Here is a 24,912-nt window from a genome sequence, read left to right as displayed (position 1 = left end):
ATACCCAGCGGTTCCCAACTTCAAATCCACAGGGATTTCTAAGGTCATCCTAACAATCCTAATGAAACCCTGCACTATCACACCCAAAGCTAGTCTTGGGATGGAAGAGCTACTCTTGGAATGGAGAACAGTGGACTCTAGTCTACCACACAAGACTCCCTTCAATGTCTGTGCGTTTCCTCCCCTGATAGAAAAATCCCATACCATAAATTAATTCCTTCTCTTTTATAAAATTTGTTATTTTGCATTTACAATTGTGCAATGGCTCGCAAAGGGAGACATATCTATACTTGAAATTTAAAGATACCACAACTAGGAGTGGATCTAGGCTTTGGCAAGAGGAGTGCACCAGGGTAGTAGGATCTCGGGGGCACAGTCCCCAGAAGCTACATATGTTTCAGACTGAAAATTTTGGTTTTATGCACAAAATAATGTCTAAATTATTCTGCTTTCTGCTGTAAGTGGGCTATCAAGAGTTTTATGGATAGGGATAAGTGATAGTCATGAGTAGTTCAGCTAGCTATGTTATATACGTATGAGCCTACAGAAGGCATACTCAAGACCGTATGCAATCATGTATTTACAAAAACATTCTTAGTAGGCAAAGTATGTCCATGCATGAAATATAGTGCTGGAGATTTTAGTTTTCATACTCAGCAATTATGGAGGATTCTCATAGTGTTATGTGTGGTGACTGTTCTATTAGAGTATTTGTCTGATCTGACTGCTCTATTAGAGTATCTTAATTTTGTATAACTTTTTGGGGGGAGGGGAAGCACATGCCCCAACTCCCCCCTCTTCGATTCACCACTGACAACACTATATAGCTATACAAACTTTAGTGTTGATACTGATATGACATGGATGCCAGTGCTATTCACCTTGTGATCCAAACTAAAAACAACAACTTAACATTAAGTTTCTGTGACCTGCATGCTTACAAGTAGGGCTGGGCGGTATTGAAATTTAGTATCACGATATATCATGGGGAAAATATCACGATATTTTTTCATATTTTGACAGATGCTCTACTATGAAACTACACCTACCTACACAAGTGATATAACATGAATGGATGTGCAAAATTACATGTACATGCCTATACATGGCATGTACCATTCATTGAACTATGCAGGGAGATATAGACATCAGGTAGACATACAATTAAGCATAGTGAGGATGTGTCTTGTACACCCAAGTGCATGACATAAATTCAGGAGTTCTACAGATTCCCAAAACACTGCTAACTATAGCAATAAAAGTTCATCTCAGTTTTGCATCACCCATGCACATTTTATTATAATGCTATATACAATGTACAGAAATATTCTTTCCTCAATAAAATTCTAAATAATAAAGTCCCTTTAGTAGCTACTTTCATATTCGCATGAATGTACTATTAGAGTTACTTGACTGCTCTATTAGAGTATATAGGTGACTGCTCTATTAGAGTATCTCGATGTATAGTCCTGATCCTTCCCTTTCCTGGAGTTAAAACAGCAGCACCATAGTTAACTAATATGGATATTATTGGAGAATACCGCGGTAATCACGAGATCGCGATAATATCGTTTCCAAGAAATTTTGACGATACTGGTATCGTTACATCAGAATATCGCAGTTTTACGATATAACTGAGATACCGCCCATCCCTACTTATATTTGTATTTGTATAAGATGTCTTGCCTCAATTCTGAAAGGTAGTTGTGTAACTTAGCCACACAAGCACAGATACTACTTAACCATTCCATTACAGCAATAAAGGAAATTTTAAGCATTGATGAGCAGTTTTGTGGCCGTGACAAACATCACTCAGGCTACTAGACAGCACAACCAGCAAAATGCAGTGTATTTTTGTCTATACAGTGTGTACTGGTTTGTCAAGTCAACTACATGTTTGTCCAACCAACTGCAAGTTTGCCAGAAATTATTATCATAAGCCATTTTGATACCGACAGTACACAAATTTCAGATGTCTTCTTTACATGATCACTTCCCATGGTGTTTCCCATGTACTGTTAAATCTAGCTATAGGCTTTTGGAAATGCAACTGAAGTCTTTAAAAGTAGCACAATATAGGTAACTAAAAGGTACCTATCAAGTATGCTTAAGATGCTAGGGTAATTTTTGAACTTTTTAGTCAGAGCTCAGTAAGTGATCGAGATATGAACTGTTCACTGTATATGTGGCAGTGATTTTAATCCTTTTCATAGTACCCATCATCACTGTGGTTACAATATAGACAGATATAGCTAACACTGTCAACTGTAATGCTTTAACTGTTGGTTTATCACCAATGGTTTACATGTTCTTACTGAGATATATAATATTTATTAATTTTCAGATGAACAGAAACAGCTTCATTTACAACATACAGTTTTGTCAGTAACCATTAAGCACACTCTAGAAATAAAAAAATTCTTTATAAGGATCTATTATGGCAAATCATTGTTAGTAGCTATTCTTATAGTTTCCCACATCCATTTCATGACAGTATTTTCATTGTATGATCTTTGGCCCTGAATTATATTCTGTTTGAGGCCACATTCTCTGTTTCCCATCCTGCACTCATACAAAATTTTCATGCAGGTGCATGGGTGGTCCATTTCTATAAGATTGACTGCTTTGTCTTTCCTGTGACAGCCATAGCAAACTGCATAAAAGCATACTTGACCTTGTATAATTTTAAGCAACATGCAGGTATTACAAAAGTGTAAATTTGTGCTGACTCAATAGCACACCGATCTCACGTGAGCTGACACCACTGAAACAAATGAGGCTGTACAGTATACAGAAAATGATCGATTGGCTATGGAGCAGATATCCCCCTCCCCCAATATATATATTTGGAGTGGCCTAAATGGTGTAGCTATCCGGCAAATTCTAAATAAACAGAGTGCATCTGTTATAATAATCATGCACATTGATTTACCTATTCTGCTGCATCATAAATCTAATTATAGATTATTCAATGACCATCCCATTGATACCACTAGTGAATAATTGTGTAGAGAAGTGTTGCTAATAAAATGTGATGTTAGCTATATACTAACTGTATACAAGAGTTAGCTATGAAGATTTAAAGCAAAAAGTGTAATTGTATGTATATGGTTAAAGGATATTTGGGAAACCAAACAATAGTATACAGTACAATAATTATGAAGTGAGGTCTTGTATCAATGCCAATCCTAGGAAGAACCACGATTCAAGAAGTATTATCAGTTATAACTGATTGTCCACGTACTCACTATATGGCTACTTTGTGGGGTTTCAGTACAACAGATTTATGTTCCCTCCTTGGTTTCCAAGAATGTAGCATCTCTTAGTAACCAACTGGTAGTTATCGGAAATGGGCAATTGGTCAGGAATTTGTGCACTGTCTGACTGTTATCATGCATATAAGCTCTGGTACCAAATTATGATAAGTTCAGTGATTTAAATTTTGAATCAATATAGCACCGATTTACACCACTTCTAAATAATGAACTGACTTAGCATGCAAGCTTAGACAGAACTGATACAACATGAATATTTAATTTTGATGGCAACAGGTGAATGAGATAGAGTCAACTAAGGAACTCTTAAATGCATTTATTTTAGCACTTAATTTACATGCATAATAATATTATTATTTTTCTTGATTCCAAATAGCTAGATAAATTTGCATGTGCCATAAATCATGTCTCAATTATATACAGTCTAAGATAATATAATTGTAGTATAAAAGTTAGGACTACAATCTGCTAGAAATCCACTCCTTTAATTGTCAGTAATCATAATCGTAGTTATTGTTATCATCATCATTGTTGTTGTTGATAATTACTGTCGCAACAGATGCTGAAATATAGAGAATGTAAAGTACTATTCCAATGGTTATGGCTGCCTTATTCAACTTCAAGGCAGTAGATGATGCAGCCTGTGCTTCTAAGATCCGACCAGCAGCATAATGCGAATCAACCTGTAGTGAGAAATTACTACATAACAAGTTATGTATCAGTATCTTATTTTGGACATTTCTCTTATACTATAAAGCACCATGCATTCTAAGGTTGATGTATAGCTAGCTATATACATGCACAAAAGAACATAATAATTATGAAAACCGTTCTGATGATCAAGTGCTTACATTTAGGGATATTCTATTTGAGTAGTTCATTGTACTAACCTGCAGTGAATATATCAATGCTGCTAGTCCAATACAATGACAACAGCAGAGGAAGCTAATGAGAGAAAATGCCATGTAGTTGTCAGGTTTGAGCCCCACAACAACTTTAGCTCCATGAACTGGCTGGTGAAGTACCTGGATATAGTATATAAAATTGAGTACAGTCCATATGCTGTCTATATAATATACAAGTGTTCTTCTGAGAGTGTTCTGTAAACCCATGAAGAACATTCCCACTAGACTAAAGATTGCTGATTATGCCACCACTCCTGTCATTGGCTGCTTGCCAGAGTGATGCACAAGATTTTATATACATGCCTACAAAAGACCATCTCCAAAAAGCAAACTTGACAAGTTAAGGATAAAAAATTGTTAGTCATCCATGCAGTGTGTAGCCATCTTCTTACAACACTTATGCACCAAAATAGCTCTTTGGTAGTACTTTCTGGAGGAGACTTAAATAGAATCCATCTATAAATTAATAAAATATTCATCGACCACATAAATGTGGGGGAGGATAATGAAAGATACAGCGCAGGGAATAATTTGTAATAAATGTGATCAGGAAGTATTGTCTGTAGCCAACTACCCGAACCCCTATATATGAGAGCACTGCCAAAAACACTACACCAATGTGTGTATTAAATATGGTTTCAGGTGTAAAAAAATTATATTAATATTTATTAGTGAAATCAATTTTTTTTAGCCTGTGGCTATACTCTTACCCACAGGGATCATTCCTGATAAGATCTGCATTAAGATCACAGGATGTTGGCTGACTAACCACAAATACACACTTACATGACCACACATGTAATCTATACAAGGTTGGTATAACACTTACTGTGATGGCATGTGTTCCTTGAGGTTCTGAGTTTACAGGAGTCTGGAGATCTATATATAAAATGCACATATATTGTCATAAAGGCTATATGTATGTATGTAGCTACTCTGAAGGTTTAAAGTGCATGGTGCATGGCCAGTACTTATATGAATATCAATTTACAAATACGCATGGTCATTTCAGTAATATCATAATATGCTTCAGGTTATGTATCAAAGTTAGTGTACTTATTTTCCATGAAGTATGGTTGAGGTGACTGCATGCATGGTCTGAACTGTAGAAAATTCTGGGTTAGCTAGCTAAAGGTTCTTGCAAAATTAAGATGGCGGCAGCTAAGAAATGGCTGCAATGATGCTGATTTTAATTAGTAATGACTCATGCATGCTTGCCATGCACGTTGTAATTCAGTGATATTAGCCTGATTGTATCTGCTGCCAATTTTTTCCAACCATTTTTGACTGATCTTTGCGCCATGTTTCGTTCATATGTATTCAAGCACACGCCTGGCTTTGAACACTCCAAGGCTAATTTTTTTCAAAAATAAACGTGCCGAATTCCCTGCCCACTGCAACAAAGAGCACCGCCTAACTCAGTTTCGTTCTTGATTAATGAAAACATCTTTGGCAAATCATGATGCTTTCGCAGTTATTTGTCTTTCATAAATATCCCGGCAAGAATTTCACCTCTGACAATTAAAATACGAATGCCCCCCACTGTCCCTATTAATCATTACTTAATTCGGTCGATGCATCGTGGTTGTCATTTCTTTCAGCATACATTATTTTTTTTAAAATTTATTTATTAATGCTTTATAGCTAGTACACACATACAATCATAAGCTTAGGTACACACACAGATACAAGAATTGACAATACACATGGTGTACTAAAGGTCTGTAGGCTTGTTCCTACAGCCAAAAGTAGTAATTATAAAATAATAATAAAAGAACACATGATAAATTGTCTAAGACATTATTATTTTCTGATGCTCATACGCACAGCACAGCACACGAAAGCTACACAATTATTTCACAAATCAATTTATTTAGCCAGTTAGTTTCGAGGTTGGTTTTTAGTTATCACAGACAGCTTGCTATATAGCTATAGCTATAGTCTATAGACTCCCCCAGTAGCTGCCGGCTGGAGGCTGGTTAAGTATATACTCACGCGAAGACTGGTCGGTAGTACCATACGTGGTTACTGGTTGATAAGTCGAAGATTGATGAATGTATGATGGAGGAGAGGTTCCAGTATCAGCGGAGTTTGACATCTCTACTATCGCTTGTTATCAATCAACTATACAGACTATAGCTACTCGATTTTGACGACCACCTTATTATATCATCCGTCACGTGCGCCAATTGCATAATTATATATTATGTCATTTCACAGAGTAATGAAAGGACGTGAGACATCGGAAAGCATACATGCGACCACATAATGGAACACATAGAGAACCACCGTGAGGAGCATGACATAGTAAAAATACAACTTAACATTACAGTGAAAAATGGAATTAGAGTCTAGCTACAGGAAAGACAAAAAGAAGAAATTACAAAAATAATGTGGAGGGTACAATTATATAAGCGTCATTTATAGGTGCTGCATGCTATTATCATTTGTTGAGCAGTACATGCTTGAGAAGGTACACTATCGGGTCCAATGGCTGAATATAATTGCCAGTATTCTGCCTCATGTTGCCTACTAGGATTTCTGCAATGAAATTTGCATAACTGCCCACTTGAAATTAAAAGTAATTGTTACAAAGTGATGGTAAAGCCTATATTAGATTATGTAGCCATTATTTGGTCACCACACACGCACACAAAAGGATATCAATATGATAGAAAGAAGTCAGCAAGATTTGTGATGAATAACTTCTCCCATTATGCCAGTGTTATACACAAATGCTAATAAACCTTAATTGCATGGCTGACCCTTGCTGAATGTAGAGAAGAACAGAAAGCTATTATGATGTTTAAGATCACTAATCACCTCAATGACATCTCAGCAAATTCTTACCTAACACCTGTACCAATGTTACATGATACAAGAAGCCATAGCAAGAGATTTATACAACCAATGACAAGAATTGATCCTTATCTATATTCCTAGGCCTTCTTTCCCTCCACTATCAAACTCTGGAATTCTCTACCCCAATACATGATTGACTCTAAGGACATTGATCAATTTAAGCAAAGACTAGCTGGTCTAGCAACAATTATTAATATTGATTAAGCTATTTGTAATTTGTTTGTTTGTTTGTTTGTGATCTGTGCATCATACTCTTTTCAGAGGTCTGCACAGTAATAATATAATAATAATACTGCATGTGCTTTTATGCATGAAAATACCTATACTATGATGAATCATCTAGTAACTGCCAGACTAAATACACCAGTGATTGTATAGCTTCACAAGGCTTAAGTAAATCATACAGAAAGTAACAACGAGTCCCTGAGCTAAAAAGGAAGTTGTTTGCTCTTCTTGTGCGAATACTGGGGAATACTTGGTTTGGCTGATCCATCAGCAGTTGCCAGTTATAAATTCAATGCTTCTGTAGCACTCACTTCTGCTTTGATCACTCAGGTTATTCAACAGCAGACCAACTTTAATGTAACTGTTTTTGCATGTTGACCAAAATCAGGCTACGGTTGATATCTTTGCTGTGAGACAACAGCTGCCAGTATCCTTAACCTCCTTTATTACCTGCTATGCTAATCTTCAACAAATTTTAACCTTATCCATGCAGTGAGAAAGTGGGGGCTTAAGCTTAGCTTCTTCTTGGCTATCTGTTCTCCCAATTGAGGAACATGGGTTTGCTCTATATAAGGGGCCAGGGATTTTAAGTTTGGTTGGTTGCCTTTGGATCCCCCATCCAAATGTGTCTGTGGCCATGTATTTACTGTTGACCATGTTATGAATAGCTTGTCTGGGGGATTCCCTAGACATAATGAACTTAGAGACTTCACCTGTTCTGAACCTTGAGTATGCAACTGCTAATGTTGAGGATGCATGAGGCTCATTTAGATGTTAGTGCTGGGGAATTTTGGGGTGGTTGACAGAAAAGTTTTTTTTTGGTTTGACGTAAAAGTGTTTAATTCAAGTTCCAGCTCCTGCAACACTGCTATTTCTTCTCTTTACAGCAGGAGAAACTGCAATACAAGCAATACGTTCGTGAATTGAAAATGGGCCCATTCACTTCTTTGGTGTTTATACTACCTTCGGGGTGAATAGGAATTATGCTACTGTACATGTTTACAAGAGACGTGTTTCTCTGCTTTCTGTAAAGAAGGAACAGCCATATAGTTTGGTGATGTCTTGGCTGCAGCTACAGTGCTCTATTAACTTTTCTTTTTTAGGGTCAGCTATCACCTGCTCAATGCGTGGAACTTGTGGCAGCCCAGTGGCGATTGGGGAACTTGACCTGAAGGTCAAGTGCTTCTTCACATTAGTTCAATCCTTTTGTCCAGCACTTTACCATCTAGTGCTGGGCAAGGGGTGCCAGTCATCTCTGGGAAAAAATTGTTCCAGAGAGGCATGTACAACCTGCTTAGCATCCCTGTGTATATAGGATCACATAATATCACAATGGTGCATCATCATGCACATATTCTATGCTATAATAGCTAAGTGTCTCACAAGTCAGTTTTGTTTTGCTCAAATCAAACGAAACAATCTAAAGAAATTATGTGATAATCACTAGTGAGTATATTTAGCTACCTGTACCAGTATATATGTACATTTTACATGGGTATACTGTAGGTTGACAACCTAAGTATGCACACATACAGCATTACACCCATGGGCACATATACACAAAATACACAGGGATGTAGCCAGACTTTTAGTGATGCCAGGGCCTAGCTACATGACAATCTGGCTTGGTAGGGCACAAGAGCAAAATAAAAAAGGTAACTTCCTGCTCACAATATAGCAGCCCTCCACCAACTATATATTATATTTATTAATGCAGTAGATAAAAATCATTATTTATAACTGCATAATTTGCTCTGAGTAATGTGATTGCTTTATTAGAGTAACTGACTGTTCTATTAGAGTATTTCGATCTTGATATTTAAATTACTGATTCCTGGGCCCAGACTACAGCTCTGTAAGTACAGTATAACATCACTTAGAGGCTAAGACCATCTCCAGTAGGTCTTAATCACAACTAAGATGCACTTCGAATGGCCTCAGTAATAAGGCCACTTCATTATTGAGGCCAATTTTTTGACCCCATGCTAGAGGTGGCCCTATCTTTGTCCCTGTGCCTGTTGCTCCAAGACTCCTGCATCTAACAATAATAATTATATACTTGTAACTATAATTAGTGTAGTTACGATTTAAGGCTATCAGTCACTCTCAGAATTACAATTCTGTAAAGCAATTAAATTAAATCAAATTAATTGCACAAACATGCACATAGATTATACATGCATACTGCAAATACAGTTCCAGTAGAACCTGTAAATAATTCCTAATGAACTCTATAATATTATATGAATTCTGTCATGCACGTTACAAAGTTACATACATAATTATATGTATCATGCCGTGCTTTATACGTACATACAATATCAAAATCACTATGTACAAGGATAAAACATAATATAATAATAAAGGTTTATGTGTATTAACACTGTGTCAATATTTTCTCAGTAGTCATCTTGGCTGTAGGCATAGTCATTATCATCATTAACATAAATAACAAGTAAAGTGACAATGATTACTATGGCAACAATGTTTAAGAATGTTCCAATAATAAATGAAAACATGTTCAACCATTTTGTAGCATTTGATGCAGCCCATGCTTGTGCAATCCTGCCAGCAGCATAATGTGTAACACAAATGGTTTATACACTTGTATTATAAAGTGTATAGGACATTTTGGAGTTAACTTGAGATGTCCTGATTTAGGGCTATATAAGCACATGCATGGTGCCTGTATGAGCTTACAATCATGGTATGTACATATTATGTGACTGAATTTGACAAAACCAGGCTTCGACGCACAAAGCTTTGTTAGGAGATATGGCGATTTTAAGTTATCATTGTGTAGTAACCTCCCAGTGCCTACAGCTGTGCAAACAAAATTTGCACCAATTATTCATCTATTTACTAGCTATCACTGAGTGGGTGTATGAACTTCTGATACCCAAAATTTGCCCTGTTTTGGGCAGCTTTCTTCGAGCGGGTAAAAATATCACAGGTGGTAGTAATAGGGTGAGAGGGTGGGGGGTGGTGGGTGGGCTTAATATAGGAGTATAAAATGAAATAAGAAGACAAATAGAATCCAGAGGCCAAGTTTGGGCTCTCCTTGGCCCTCCATAGCCCTCAAATCACTCCAAATTGACTGAGAACACTATTGGCAAGCTCTCTGTGAAGTCCCAGCTCACTACACACATTTATCACAAAGCCATGGCCATTTAATGGCACCAATCTCCCACTCGTGGCTTTGACAGGGTCGGAAGAAAGCTGCTACAGAAACCAGACTTGCCAGTCCTGAAGGAAGCACAGTGTGGAATATGATAGTGTATTAGACCAGCAATCCATTTCTGGTAAAAACATAAGTTTGATTTTGTGTGTGTGGAAGCCTGGTTATGTGAAATCCGGTCACATATATACACATGCATAAGTTTAGGCTAATGGCAGGTCAGTCAGTGTTATGTCACTGGTTGGCAAATGTGGTGTGGGACTTGAATACTGGCCTGCAGATAATGACTTTTCTATACACCACAAAAGTTGATTAATGAAATAAGGAGTATACCAAGAACAAGTCGACTTGAGATGAAACTTGTGCACTCAATCACTACACTTAGTACTAAGTACAGCACTTGAACTTATTTATTTGAATGACACAATGCTCACACAATGAAATTACCATGTGGTTTACTGCTTATTTTAGGGTGTACATATTGATAAGACCCTGTTGTACTAACCTGCTGTGAATATTTTAGTGCTATCAGTCCCAAAAAGCATGTCCAACAGAACAGGAGGTTAATAATAGAAAAGCTAAGGTAGTTGTTGGGTTCACAATCCTCAACTATTACACCTCTGCATACTGGCTGGTGAATAATCTTGAGAGACAGACACATTTATTCAAGGTAAGTTAAAAACATTAAATAAAAGTATGTAGCTACACCATAGGAACATATGTAATCATTATGATTTCTCTGTATATATATTATTTATAGTATATAATCATAATCATGAAGTTCAGAGATAATAAGTACACAAAGCAATAGCAGCAATCACTAATTCTATGTTAAATAAAGATGAAATAACAATTGCAATGGTATAGGCAGCTGCAAATTAATCGAATCACTTTGAAACACATGACAGGTTCCCCCAGTGCTACAAAGTGTTGCTCAATCAAAAAGTATGACTAATACTGCACCTGTTCAGAGTATCATAAATGTATGTACTGAAAGTCACAAGTAGCACAATAAGTTGCACGCATACAAAACCACTACAGATTTTAAAGCTAACAAAACTTGCTTGATCTCCCAGTAAAACTTCGAATGACTGCATGGACATACTGTAACATGTACCAATTGTATAACAGCAATTAATCCATGCATTCGTCCTTGATGACAAATAAAATTAACCACCTAAGACACCAGTACCATAGATTATTAATCCCACACACGTTAATAATCTATGCCAGTACATTGTTATAATTTTACATGTCTCAGATGTACAACATACGTATTTATGTAAACACGTCTTTGGCACTATGAGGCCTACAGTGATATCAAATTTAAATGGTTCACACTATGCGTGAGTATTGTGTTTTATAAAGCTGAAAAGCTGTCCATCTGTCTGACTATTCATCATGGTAGTTACTCACTAGTCCCTGCATGTACGGACATACTAAAATGAGGCAGTCTGACTATACTCTAATTGCAAGCTTATACATGCTTCCGTTTGATCTCTACAGTGCACGGAAGGCATTCCATATTGCAAGCTCCAGGCCAGACTGTTTAACTGGTAAAGTGCCCAACTTCCAGAATCCCATGGAAAATTCAGAAGTTTATTCTTACACATATAAAGGGTGTTAATGTGATGAAACTCACATACTCACAATATGATTTACCACCCTTTAGAGTTCATGTGTGGACATTATAGTATAGCAGCATTAATGCCTATGATTGTCAACGTTAAAATGAGTAGGAATCACTCGACAATTGTTCACTAAGAGGGAATATGCTTTTTTGAAGGTAATCAATAGGATGAAGAAATAATGTGTGGTTTTTTGCATTACATTCTGTATAGCTGTGGGGGTTGCATATTATGTAGAGCAAAAGCATTCCCCAGTTTACGATCTCTTGCTTTGAATGATGGACTGCAAGTGTCTGCAATTACAACCCTAACCCTAATTATTTTGAGAAGTGTCTACTACTAGGCACTGGCCTTGCCTTTCATATTGTACCTGTCTGATGCCAATTTGTTTGTGGATTGTAGCCATATAAATGCATGTTAAGGAAGTCCTCTTATATCTGTCAACAAGTATTGCATCATAACAGCCACAGTGAGTTGGCTGGTACAATGACATCAGATACTTAAGTATATTATAAGAATTTTGGCAATCTATACGTAAAATAGTATACAATAATAATTGTATCAATATGCTTACAAATAGCTTTGAATTTGAATGTGGCTATATTTGCTCCATTGCCAGTATAGTGTAAAGCATGGAGATAGTTTGTGGAGAGCATATGTAGCAACCTTAATGTAATAAGGAAATTGGTTGTACTTGAATCCTTTTGGGGGTACCCCACCAGAATCTATAGGTATTAAAATTGTGATCTTTAAAGGATTCTGGTCCTGATGTATTGTTAATTATTACTGCTGCATTAGGAATATTTCTTTCACTTGCATAACCATAGATATGTGTCTACGATTTGTCAAAGTTGGGATGTCAAGGACACATTTGTTTATTATTGATACTGTGCAGACCTCCATTAGGAAGTACATTAGCACAGATACACATAAAAAAGAAAGTGTACAACATTCCAGCCTATAGCTGGGTTGATACAAAATAGTAGTCAACTGTATTTTGTGCTTCAATTACAATAGCTGGAAGGCTGTTCAATATTTTAGTAGTGGCAGTAAAAAAGGAGTGTAAATAAAGTTTAAGTGAGTTGGTACCTATCTCAATCTCCCTTTTGTGCATGTAGTTATTAGTGTGGGAACGTGCTGTGGGTAGCATGCGTGTACTAAAGTATATACATGCACTACTTGCCATGTATTCCTTGAGGTCCTGAGACTGTAGGATCTAAAATACATAAGTGAATCTTATTAAATAAAAATGGTTCATATGGAAAACAGCACATGTACCATATTATGGCTCTATGGTAATGATAATATTCAAGTACACAAAAAATTTGGAATTTTCAACTAGAGTAGGGACCATAGCACATTGATAAAAAGTACTGAAACAAGCTGGAGTAGTGCATGATAATCACAATAAAACAATAAGAAGTGTTATATTCCTACTGTGCTCAAAATACCATAACGGAAATGCACAGTAGGGATATATATATATATATAACACTTTTTTCATTTTTCCTAACCAATACTGCCCCATCGTCATCACCTTCTATCCCACTGAAGCCCTGCATCAAACTAAACAAAGTAGGAGGATATGGTAGTTAAACTCCAAAAACGGAAGTTAAACTCTGACCCCAGAATCATTAAATATGAAGGACAAGCTGATTTACACATTCTGTTGGATCAAAGGAAACATGAAGCCATATCATTGCAAGCACAGCAAAATTGAAACCATACACAACTTTACTAACCTCATTCATATAGCATATTCTATGTAGAATATACTATCTATGCCTTATTGTAGTTCTTTATGAAGTAAAATGCTTTAAAGTGTGGGGATAGAAGACATGTCATAACATGTCATCAACACCTCAATATAGCAATTGTCACATTGTTTATAAAGTCAAGTGCTTCAAAGCATGGGCCGGGGTAGAAGCCAGTTAAACCCCACACCTACACTTGTAGGATATCTGTTATCAACACCTCAGTCTTTGCTTCACCTCGGTCTCAGGTTGATAACAATGATATCCTACCTGGGGTGGGGTTTAACTATAACTTATATGCTGATTATGGTACTATCATGATAATAATCTCGATCTGTATAAACATTCAACCGTAATAATATAAGCAGCCAAGTGGCATAGCTGTGTGAGAGGGGCTTCCAGCTTAGAAGTTGTGGCAGTCACCTGTCAATACTGCTACCACTTGCATTTCCAATATCCAGGTTATAATATGCGTTGTGTATAATATAAAGACACACCAGCACACTCCTTCATTCAACACACTTAGCAATCAATTTGCAATTGAATTGATTGAATTTGAATTTGATTACAACAACTACAACAACACATGAATATGACTGACACAACATCCTGACACTCTTTCTGCCTCACAAAAAATACATACAATCATTCAGCAGAGGAGGTTGATCATGTGTCATCAAGCATCTTGTGAACTTGAAGAATGTTTAACCCATTCAATTTCGACGTTTCAACATTGACATTAATGCACAAATTGATATCTACAAACTACAGTTACCAGAGTCAATCTTATTGCCACCTATACCCACAAGATAACTGAAATATCAGTTGTTCAGGTGGTCTGATATTTCTGTTGGGCTGTCCTGTGACCAGCTCACACCTACATCAGTATAGGGAACAGGTGACAACTAAAGTGAGTAATTTTTTCAAGTGTATAGTAGTTGTAACAGTTTTTTAAAAGTTGATGAATGTCACTTTGATGTCTACACCACATTAATTACCAACATTTTGTATGATGCTGTATCAGATTATTTAAGGATCACCACTAGAACAATCACACCATCTTTGACAGAGTGGATCTGGATAATTTTTTTCTTTTCAATTACAGAATCGTACCCCCAGCAACTATGGCAACACTGGAATTTGTCAGCTTCAAAAGTTTGGACATCACATTCATTAATACCATTAGCAGCTGGATGGTATTATGCCATTTTATGTCATGACTATCATGGCATCACTTAAGGCATAGTAAATCCTACGTCTTGATTCCACAGGGACAGATTCTCTAGAAAATGAGATGCTTTTAGATGTCATAAATGTCTACCTAGATGTGTACTCTATGTTTCCAGCAACCATGAAGGTAACGATGAATAAACTGTAAATTGTTTTTGCTACTCGTGGTGTTCCTTGCTTCTCTACTTTTACAGACAACCAGTGAGAAGCGTTGACAATTGTCATGTTTATTATCACTTCATACAATTCCACAATACAACATGGTATAGCCTAGAGTATATTGTGACATAATGATTGCATGCAAGTTTGGCTGCATTCCACTCTAGGGATCAATCCAATTTGCTTCTTTCCAGCAATTCTTTCATTTTTAGCCTACTATGAGCAGAATTTCACCAGTAAGTATTGTATTTTACTTAAATTTATACATGCAGGTCTAAACTGAACTGTGTTCATTAAGTTTTGTAATGACTAATCTGTTAGAGTATGTACAATTAGTGACTGCTCTATTAGAGTATTTGAAGTAGTGTACATCACTTTGGAAATAAAGTGTGTTTATGCCATATATTCTTTTATATTCTCAAGTACAAGTTCATTTTTTGCTAATGTTTTGTCCTATCATGCCAACATTTTGCTTCTTGCTTTTGTCTCAAAATTTATTCTGGTAAAATTTACTCTAACATATTGGGAGCAATAGCGCCCATTATTTTAGCAGATTACACATGATAAGTAAAGAAACATGATTTACACATTTGCTACTACTGTGAATGTTATTCCTTCATATTTATCAAAATATTTATTATAATACTAACCAGAGTTTTGTTGGCTCATGTTATATTATTGTGATGTTATGACATGGCTAAATGCCCATAGCATAATATGCATAGCATAGCATGACATAAAACGTGTCTATGTTGTGGCATCTCTACTGGACAGAACTACTGCTTGGTTATACTTATGGATGATGTTCTTCAGGAGCTCCAGCTGCTACCAAGATGTTATTGAGGAAATCAACACATTGGGAATATTTTGATCAAAGCAAACAGAGGAAACCCCAAAAGGAAAGCAATTATAAGCAAACAGACTTTGCTTATACTGACACTTAGATCGTTGGTATACCTAACCCATATTATATAGGGAACCAAAGTACATACTCCAGTTTAGCCAAAACGGTCCTCAATAATATTAGAAACTGATCTAGTCAGACAGCTCGGTGAACAGTTAAATGGTAGTGGCCACATAAACAGATGTATTGCTTATCATGCTCCAGATATTGCCAATCCTAAATTAAGTAAAGTGAACTGGCCTAAACAAGTACTGACAAATCATCCCATCTTGAACCATTTTCAAGCAGTTTGTTGTGACGATGAGCTAAGAACTTTTGCTGGTCAATCAAATTGATGGTGTAGACTTACAAGTGCCCCCAAACTTTTACAAAGCAAAATCCTTTCATATGCAATACATGATAAAGTAGAGCAGCAACTGCAATTACATTTACAAAACGTGATTGGTTCGAACTGTTTGTACTTTGCAGTTGCTACTCTACTTTATCATACATTGCATATGGCAATGATTTTGTTTTGTAAAAAGTTTGGGGGCACTTGTAAGTGTACCACCAATAGGGACCAGTCTATTTTGCTTTTTTTTCTACCTATTTTTCTTTCCAGCAATTCTTTTATTTTTCACCTATTATGCTCCATATTTTGCTCAAGAATTATAAATTTTGCTCAGCACTGATCTTTTTTATTTGAATATTTCCAAGTGCAAAGCTACAGTTTCGCCTTAAAGTGACTGTTCTATTAGAGTATCTCGATCAGAAATTACTTCTAACATGTAAAGCAAGAAGCCAGCTAATATTGCTTAACATGTGTGACTGTTTTATTAGGGTATCTCGATTGTCACTTGTTGTTCCTGTAACAATTAGCTATACATTGTTGATATTTTAGCGTGTCTGACTGTTCTATTAGAGTATCTCGATCTTTTGTACAATTTTTATGTCCACTTTACAAAAATTGCACCTATTATGCCAGCATTTTGCTCATTGCTTTTACCCAACCATTATGCCAAAAATTTTGCTGGCGAAATCGACGGGTCCCTAACCACCAATTTGATTGACCAGTAAAAGTGTCATCGCAATAAACTGCTTGAAAGATGGGACTAAGGATTTTGTTTTGTCAGTACTTCTACTTCAGGCCAGTTCAGAGGCATGAAGAATTTAGGATTGGCCATGTCTGGAGCACTAAGAAACATTGGTTCCCATACATATACTATGCTTTTCAATATGCCTCACAGACACATAGTTCCTTGAATTGAAATGAAACTTGGACACAGGATGTATTATCTATATAACTACAAATTGGCACAACAGAATTCTCCAGCATAAGTGAAGATATGACTTCAAGAATGTAGTACATGTTGTGGTAGTCTGCTTGTCATAGAAAAGCCTTAAAAGATCCTAATGCATCAGTATCAAGGTGAAATGACTAGAATCAAGCTTTAATGATAGTGTAAAGGACAATTAATACTACACTCTGATTATGTTATTAGGTAGTTTGCTGTGGTCTATAGCTAGCTTACGTTTACAATAATATTGTCAATTGCTGTGCTGTGTAGTCTGTAGCAAAGTGCACGTGTGTTATAGTTTACCAAAAGTGATTGTGTAAGATGATTTAGACATACTCGATGACTAGTTTTCAGATCAAATCAGTGAGCATTATGAAAAAAGTGCTGCTACCAATGTGTTCAATCAATGCATGATAAAGCAGTGTTTGCAATTTCATAGATTTGTGGCAAAGCACTGCACAGGCCATCTACTATTCCAGTACGTAGTGAGTAACAGTTAAGTATTTTACATTATTACGTTCCATGACTTTTGGTAAAGTGGTCCCACCCTGACTATGTCCAATAGCTACCACTGTTAGTTGTGGTATTCAACATAGTCTGTATCAACACTGCATCGGACTTGTGCAGGTGGAATGTAATTAACAGCTGTGCACTCTTGCTCTTTTATGAATATAACTGCTTTATTAGATTCAGATAACCATATCCTGCTACAGATCATGGCCTCACTCATGAATATGATTGAAACTAGACGGTAAAATTCAAAGAATCAACAGTCAATGCAGAAGAAACTGCTGCAATCTGATTGGTACTGCATCTATTCTTGCAGTTCACACAAGTGCTGTGATACAGACCAGACCCTCATGGCCAGACTACATGTGATCATGCTATTGCCTTCAAAACATCCCTGAGTATGTGGTAGCTTCAAGGCCATCCACACATAGCTGATAGGTGTAACCACTGAACATAACATTCAAATAATCAGTTGCTATGATAACAGTGAACACTCTAGTGTTCATTAGACTGTTTTCACCTACTTAGTTTCTTCATCTATTTTATTGTCAACAAACAGGTTTGCTACTATCCCCCCGCAGTAGAAGCTGACTACTATGGTGGCTTCTCTGGCTGGCTTAAGCTTGCTTAAACATATTTTAAATGTCCTGGTGTTTTTTACAGTTATTACATTTGTAATAGGACTCAGTAGCCTTGTGGCTGGATTTTCCACAGTGACAACAAGGTTTACTGGTGTCTGATGTTCTAGCTATAACTCAAAATTAATTGTGAAATGGGCTATATGGCCTTGGATTCATATCATATTCTGTCAGTATTAGTGTACACTCTCATTTATCAGACATGCATTGTGCCTGCCACTCACATGAATCCACACAGACAACCCTCATAGCTAACCTCTGACCTTTGTGTTGAACATAAATCTTCTAGCATCTTTCACTAAGTTATATATAGGCATTGGAAGCAGACAGTGTTACTGTTCAGTTATTGTTACAGATGCAGGAATTATGCTACAATCAGTATGAGAATATTGACGGTATAAAAGCATTTTAATGCAATTTTAGAGCATAATAAGCATAAAGATCAAGATACTCTAATAGAGCAGTCACTTACTCTAATAGAATGATCGGTGCAAGAAATAGATTATTGCTAGTCAGTAGTCACTAAGCATCTTGCTGACAAAAAGCTTTTCTGACATATTGATACAGCTAGGTTTAACAGTTTTCACTGTTTCTTGTAGTACACTTCGATTACAAAAGCGAAGAAAAGGTTATAAAATTGGGAACAATTTTGAGTATAATGAAAGCATGATGTTAACACTTTGAAGAAATTTGGAATAGAATAACAATGAAAATTTTGAGAATAATTTCCACAATCGTCAGATTATTTTCACTATTGACAACACATGGGATAGTTATTATCGTATATTTAACTTTATTTTGCTCTGAATGCATGAATTTCAAGGGCTGTAAATATAAGCATTTAAAGCAGTTCCAATCAAAATTTCATGCAAGTTTTATGGGCAATTTTTGCTACATTAAAACTATTATATAGCTAAATTTGCTGGACAAATACATGCTTCTCAATGCTGACATCATCATTGTCAATACAATCTTCCTTGTACAATGACACTTCAGCCACTCCCACCTTTACCTGCATCATCAGCAAATGCACCAAAACATATGAAGTACCTGTCACCACCAATTTCATCATTTCTTGATCCCTTTGCAACTGACTCCATCTGACTGCTAGGAAGGGACCTCTGCGAGCTATGTCCCTTCTCATGTTACACTTTTAAAAGCCATACTGGGGGGAAAGATTACAACCTGCAACATATGACGCTTGGTTGTTTCCTAGCTGGAACCATGGAACTGCTAGTGTATACAGTCTGAATCAGATTATCAACACTATAATTATGAACATTCCTCCTCTCTTTTCTCCAGCCATCATGGAGCTTGTTATTTGCTGCTTTTTGTTTCAGTTCATCTTTGTTAACTTATTTTTATCAACTTCTCTTGATTTCATCATGGATTCACTCCTTTGTCTTTTCTCATGCTCTTTCTCTTATAATGCCTTTAGACACTCAGCCCTTGTTACACACATGTTCTTTTCTAGCACTCATTTTTCTGGGCCTTTCCATCTAGTAGTAGTAGCAGCAGAGGACAATGTTAAGGGGTCTAAAGTGTTTATATAATGAGGAAAAACTGAAGAGCTCATAGTCCACCCACCCATTTTTGCTTAAATACTGCAAAACGTGAGCCCAGTACCTCATTCTTTATCCATAAAAAATCAAGCTACTTTGCAGCAAATGTAATAAATGGAGGAATTACCTGCCTGATGCACTAGGGTTTCTCTTCATAAACTTACCACTGCTGATCTCAAAATTCTTTTTGATTTCATATATCTTTCCACCAAGTTCATGACCTGTCTTCATACTCTTAGCCACGCTTATGGGAGCCTATGCCTTGTCCTGCTTGAATGTAGGCATGCAGTTATAGGTAAACCTCTAAATGAGCTGTGCACGAGTAAGTTTGATCAGTTAGTGGGTGTGATTCCACATAAGTCTACAGACAGCATGGGTGCGGCTTCATGCATACCTGCAAACTTTGCCACTACTATCTGTAGATTGTCGTTACCACGTATGCCTATGGACAGTATCACACATTCCCACATATGAAGAAGTTTGCTACATGGAACAGGCATTATTGTGCTTAATCACGGAAACACTGTACTTTTCACAAACTAACCTGCAGAACTAATTCACAATGCTTTTGTAACACTATAATGTAGTGATGGTGAATGGGTGTTGAGACATCAAAATAGCTTCAGACCAAATATCTGCCATTCAATTCACTATAGAAAATGTAAGTGATTTTCAACCTGAGCTTAAATTTCCTCTAATTTCCTTCTGCTAAAGCTCATTTTAATTGCTATTTCCAGAATCTAAGGTATCTATCATGTGTTGTGGGCTATTACATCTTTTATTACATGCCTGCAAAATTCCCAAATCAAAATGTATGGGGAAAAAAATTGTTACACTGGGTTAGTTTAGGCCAAAATTTCAATGAATTGGACTTCTTCTAGCATCATCGTACTTGCAGAGAGTTGCTCTACATGTATAACACCCGGAAAGTTTTAAAACAAACTCGAGGTAGGCAGTACACAATAATTAATTTATTTTTTTAGGTTTTTTTCCAATTGAAAGGTGTTGGATATGCCTGTTCCAGCTGGAATTTTTGCCATGAACAAAAATATAGCAAATGTCCACAAACTTCTTGATATGGATAAGTAAGTGTGGTTCACAAAAGAAACTGGCCAGCTACAAGATTAAATATATTATAACTAGTAGACATGGCTCCATGTAAGTCTGCAGACAGCAACAGACATGGCTTTGTGCATATATCTACACTTATTGAATAATGGGTAGCTACAGCTCCGTATATCCCTACAGACGGTAACACATTGGCAATCTCAGTAAGTAAGCATGGCTCATGAAAGAAGCTGGGTTGCTACAGGAATTTACTTCCACATTGTCATACTAATAATTTAATTCATACATGAGGTCACATCCGAATATGAAGTGGCCAGATGATCCAGAAAAATAATGACCTGCAATTTTTCAATGGTTTGTTGTTAGGCCATCATTATACTATTGCTTGTTTCCCATCACCCAATGGAACAAAAACTGATGTGGGTGGGAGGTGATTATTGATTATTAATTATACACTGGACTCTTATTATTTCAGTCTCTGACTGTTCTATTAGAGTATCTCGATCTTGAAGGCTGCCAGGACTGTACACCCATGCACCTAGCTGAACAAGAGTGGAGGTCTTCCACCCTTCTGCTATGTTTATATGTACAGGTAATGCATTTACCTTAAAGCTTGGTCACTCTGTGCCCTCCTTCTATCATGAAATATTGTCACGTGATCTATAATCGAATAATTTAAATTTGGTGCAGCTACCTAAAAATCGATGCGGGTGGTGACTAAAAGCAAGGAATTTAATAATGATAGCCTTAATATGTAGAAATTAAATTTGCACTTATATTTTCTTGTCTAGACTACAGCTCTTTTATCAGTGTTTTGTTTTTTACAACATAGCTAATTCATAATTTGACACTCGAATAAAATTCAGAATAAAATAAAATAATATAATATAGTTCATCATTTGTGTCTGCATTAGCAATAAAATAAAAATGAAATGAAATTCGAACTATCAAATAGTCTCGCGCCGCCCTTCGTAGCTATAGGGTATCACTCTTTTCACCTTATTTCATATCCCTATATAAAACTTAGACAAACAAGGTAACCAAAAAGGTGACATAAACAAACAAAAAAAAGTGTAATGCCGATGGGGTTTCGAACCCGGAATCCCGTGGAAACTACTAGACGTGTCTCCTAAAGTCGACTACTCGTGGTAACTAGCTAGCTACTAGACACGTCCCTTAAAGTCGACTACTCCCATGCAGTAACTATACTAGACGTGTGCCCTAAAGTCGAAGAGAAAGACCAACAGCTACAGTAGGAAGTCTGGATGCTTTTGAGCTTAATATTACGTAAGGGTCATGAAGGGCGGGCAGCGCGAGACTACAGTGCCTCATGATTTTATTATTATTATTATATTGTGTACTGTGCAGGAATCATGTATAATGTACAGGTGTAATTATAAAAGTGTCCAAATCATTACAAAACTCAGTGTATGTGGGAGCGTTAGCTAACAATGTGCTGGGGTAGATTATTCCATAGTTAAATCACTGAAGGGAAGAAGGAAAATTTAAAACTGTCCATTCTAGTATTTAGTTGATTAAAATAGCCACTTCGTAAAAAGGAGGGAACGAATCATCTGGAATATCAGTTAAACGATGAATGATTTTATACAGCATTTGTAATTTCAATTTTTTCCTTCTGCTCTGCAGGGTGGGTAGATTAAGATCAGTTAACATTGTGGAAACACTGGAGAATCTAGAAAAGTCTTTATAGCACATTCTTGTGGCAGATCTCTATACAGCTTCTATTTGATTAATGTTAACACATGTGTGTGGGTCCCAGACTGAGGAAGCATACCCCATAATAGGGTGAACCATTGCTTTATAAATATTACATTTAATTGTGGGAGGGCATTGATAAAGATTACGATGTAGGAATACATTAATTCTGGTGGCTTTACTAGCAGCTTGTTTTGTGAGTTCGTTCCAGTTAAGATGTTGATCAATGACTACACCTAGCAGGGGTGGATCCAGAGTTTGGAAAGATGGGGGGGGGGGGGGGGGGGACCTTTCTGAAAAACAGTTGAAAACCAAAAAAAATTGCTGAAAACCAGTTGAAGACCAAAAAAAAAAAAAAAAAAAAAGGTCACGACAATAATAGCTAGTTATCCTTACCAACTATATCACGTCTGTTATGTAAAATAAAATCCTATTTATAGCTTCATAGGTAAGCTACACTGCCTCATGAACATTGTGACTGCTTTATTAGAGTAATTGACTGCTCTATTAGAGTATCTCGATCTTGTATGCAATTTCTTGAAGGGCGGGGGGGGCATTTGCCCCAAATGCCCCATCCTGGATCCGCCATTGCCTAGATATTTAGCATGAGTGACTTCTCGGATTGTAGAGCTGTCAATGTGGTAAGTAAATGGTGTTTATCTTGTTTGTTATTCGTAGGATGCATGCATTAATAACGTCTGGCATGTAAAACTTACACTATTAACACAATAACAGCAAGATTAAGTAGGCCTACTATATTATGATTAAGTTATCATGATAAACTCACAAGCTGGAGGCTGGTCGATCGTCCCGTACTTGATTACTGGACTGTAAGTTGAGGATTGGGGAGTGTATGGCGGAGGAGAATTTTCAGTGTGAACGGACTTCAACATTGTAAGTTTTCTTCAGCTGTCAGTCTATCAGTAATACAGTTCACTCTAGGGACTACATACTACTCTTGTGTATTGGCCTGGTATTGGTAACTAACTCCTAGTCTGATGGCGCCCGCCCTCACTACTTGCGAACGCGCCCACCAGAAGAGGTATAGAGGTGGCTCGCTAGTTTCGCGCGCCCGACCAGACTAATAAAACACGTGATGGAACATAGCTTTTATTCTCTATCCTCTTGCTTGCTTTTACATGCTGTGCTGCTGCTGCTGCTATCTATAGCTACTGCTGCTAGTACTGCTGGTGATGTTTGCTTGCTTACTTGCCATAGGTTCTGAGACCTAGTTGAAACCCTAAAATTTCATGCAATTATAGGTAGCTACAGTACACTGATGTCTTTATTGGAGGTTAAAATTTTCAAATAACACACAATTGTAACAATGGCCACACATTTACAATGCAGCATGCTGCAGCTCAAACTACAGCCAATGAGGTGCATGCTTATTGCATTTTGTATAGGACCAAAACTAGCTTAACATGCATGCAGCTGATTGGTAATGTGAAGTACAAATAATTATTGCAGCTGGAATAACAACAGAAAGCTAGATGAGCATAAAATAATAAAATTGAATGAAGACAGATCAGTGTTTTGAAAGAAATTTGAAATAGAGTAGCTAATGTGGAAGGAAAATTGGAGCATAATTCCCATAGCACATTTTGTCTATACATCATTCTTGTTAGCCTGCATGGGCTCCTCTCATATCTACCTTTGAACCTGATAAAGCATTTAACCAATGACACGGCATACAATATCATACATGGCAAATACATCAAGAAGTTGGACAAACACAAGAGGACATCCTTAGTATACAAGTTATTTAAATCATTTTCCATCAATACAGTTAGATGACATTTTTCGAATTGTAATGACTGATGACATGCACTTATTTTCAGGCTGGAATTGTGCACTTTCTTGTAGTTTTGATGATGAAGAAAACCCAACCAGCCTTACCAAGATGATCAGTGTGACAAATTCATTTAAATGATACCAATGATAAGTAAGAACTGGTATTGTCTTTACTGCCAAGATGAGTATCTTGTTGATCAGGTGTGTATAGCTGTTCATAGAGTGAT

General features: G+C 36.7%; 1 protein-coding gene and 1 long non-coding RNA gene across 2 annotated transcripts; both read right to left on the bottom strand.

The window, feature by feature from the left end:
• Positions 1–3,668: 3,668 nt before the first annotated feature.
• Positions 3,669–6,349, bottom strand: LOC136251647 (synapse differentiation-inducing gene protein 1-like). The gene is made up of 4 exons (XM_066044102.1): positions 6,176–6,349; positions 5,010–5,059; positions 4,166–4,300; positions 3,669–3,958 (listed from the first exon to the last, which is right to left on the bottom strand). Exons 1-4 carry the CDS (start codon positions 6,276–6,278, stop codon positions 3,767–3,769), a joined length of 480 nt encoding a protein of 159 aa, XP_065900174.1. The 5' UTR covers positions 6,279–6,349; the 3' UTR covers positions 3,669–3,766.
• Positions 6,350–9,555: 3,206 nt separating this feature from the next.
• Positions 9,556–23,894, bottom strand: LOC136251646 (uncharacterized). The gene is made up of 3 exons (XR_010699132.1): positions 23,679–23,894; positions 10,951–11,088; positions 9,556–9,682 (listed from the first exon to the last, which is right to left on the bottom strand). It is a non-coding gene; the product is annotated as an uncharacterized lncRNA (long non-coding RNA).
• Positions 23,895–24,912: the final 1,018 nt, after the last annotated feature.

Source organism: Dysidea avara, chromosome 3, assembly GCF_963678975.1.
Source record: "Dysidea avara chromosome 3, odDysAvar1.4, whole genome shotgun sequence".
Classification (NCBI taxonomy): Eukaryota; Metazoa; Porifera; class Demospongiae; order Dictyoceratida; family Dysideidae; genus Dysidea; species Dysidea avara.
The sequence above is the reverse complement of the archived record's forward strand: the minus strand, read 5'-3'. Positions and strand labels throughout refer to the sequence as shown.

Coding starts and splice junctions, on each gene's coding strand:
- LOC136251647 (XM_066044102.1), bottom strand. CDS start 6,278: ATGTCAAACTCCGCTGATACTGGAACCTCTCCTCCATCATACATTCAT. Junction 4,301..5,009: donor AAGGAACACATGCCATCACA/GTAAGTGTTATA, acceptor TACTATATCCAG/GTACTTCACCAGCCAGTTCA. Junction 3,959..4,165: donor CATTGATATATTCACTGCAG/GTTAGTACAATG, acceptor TTCTCACTACAG/GTTGATTCGCATTATGCTGC.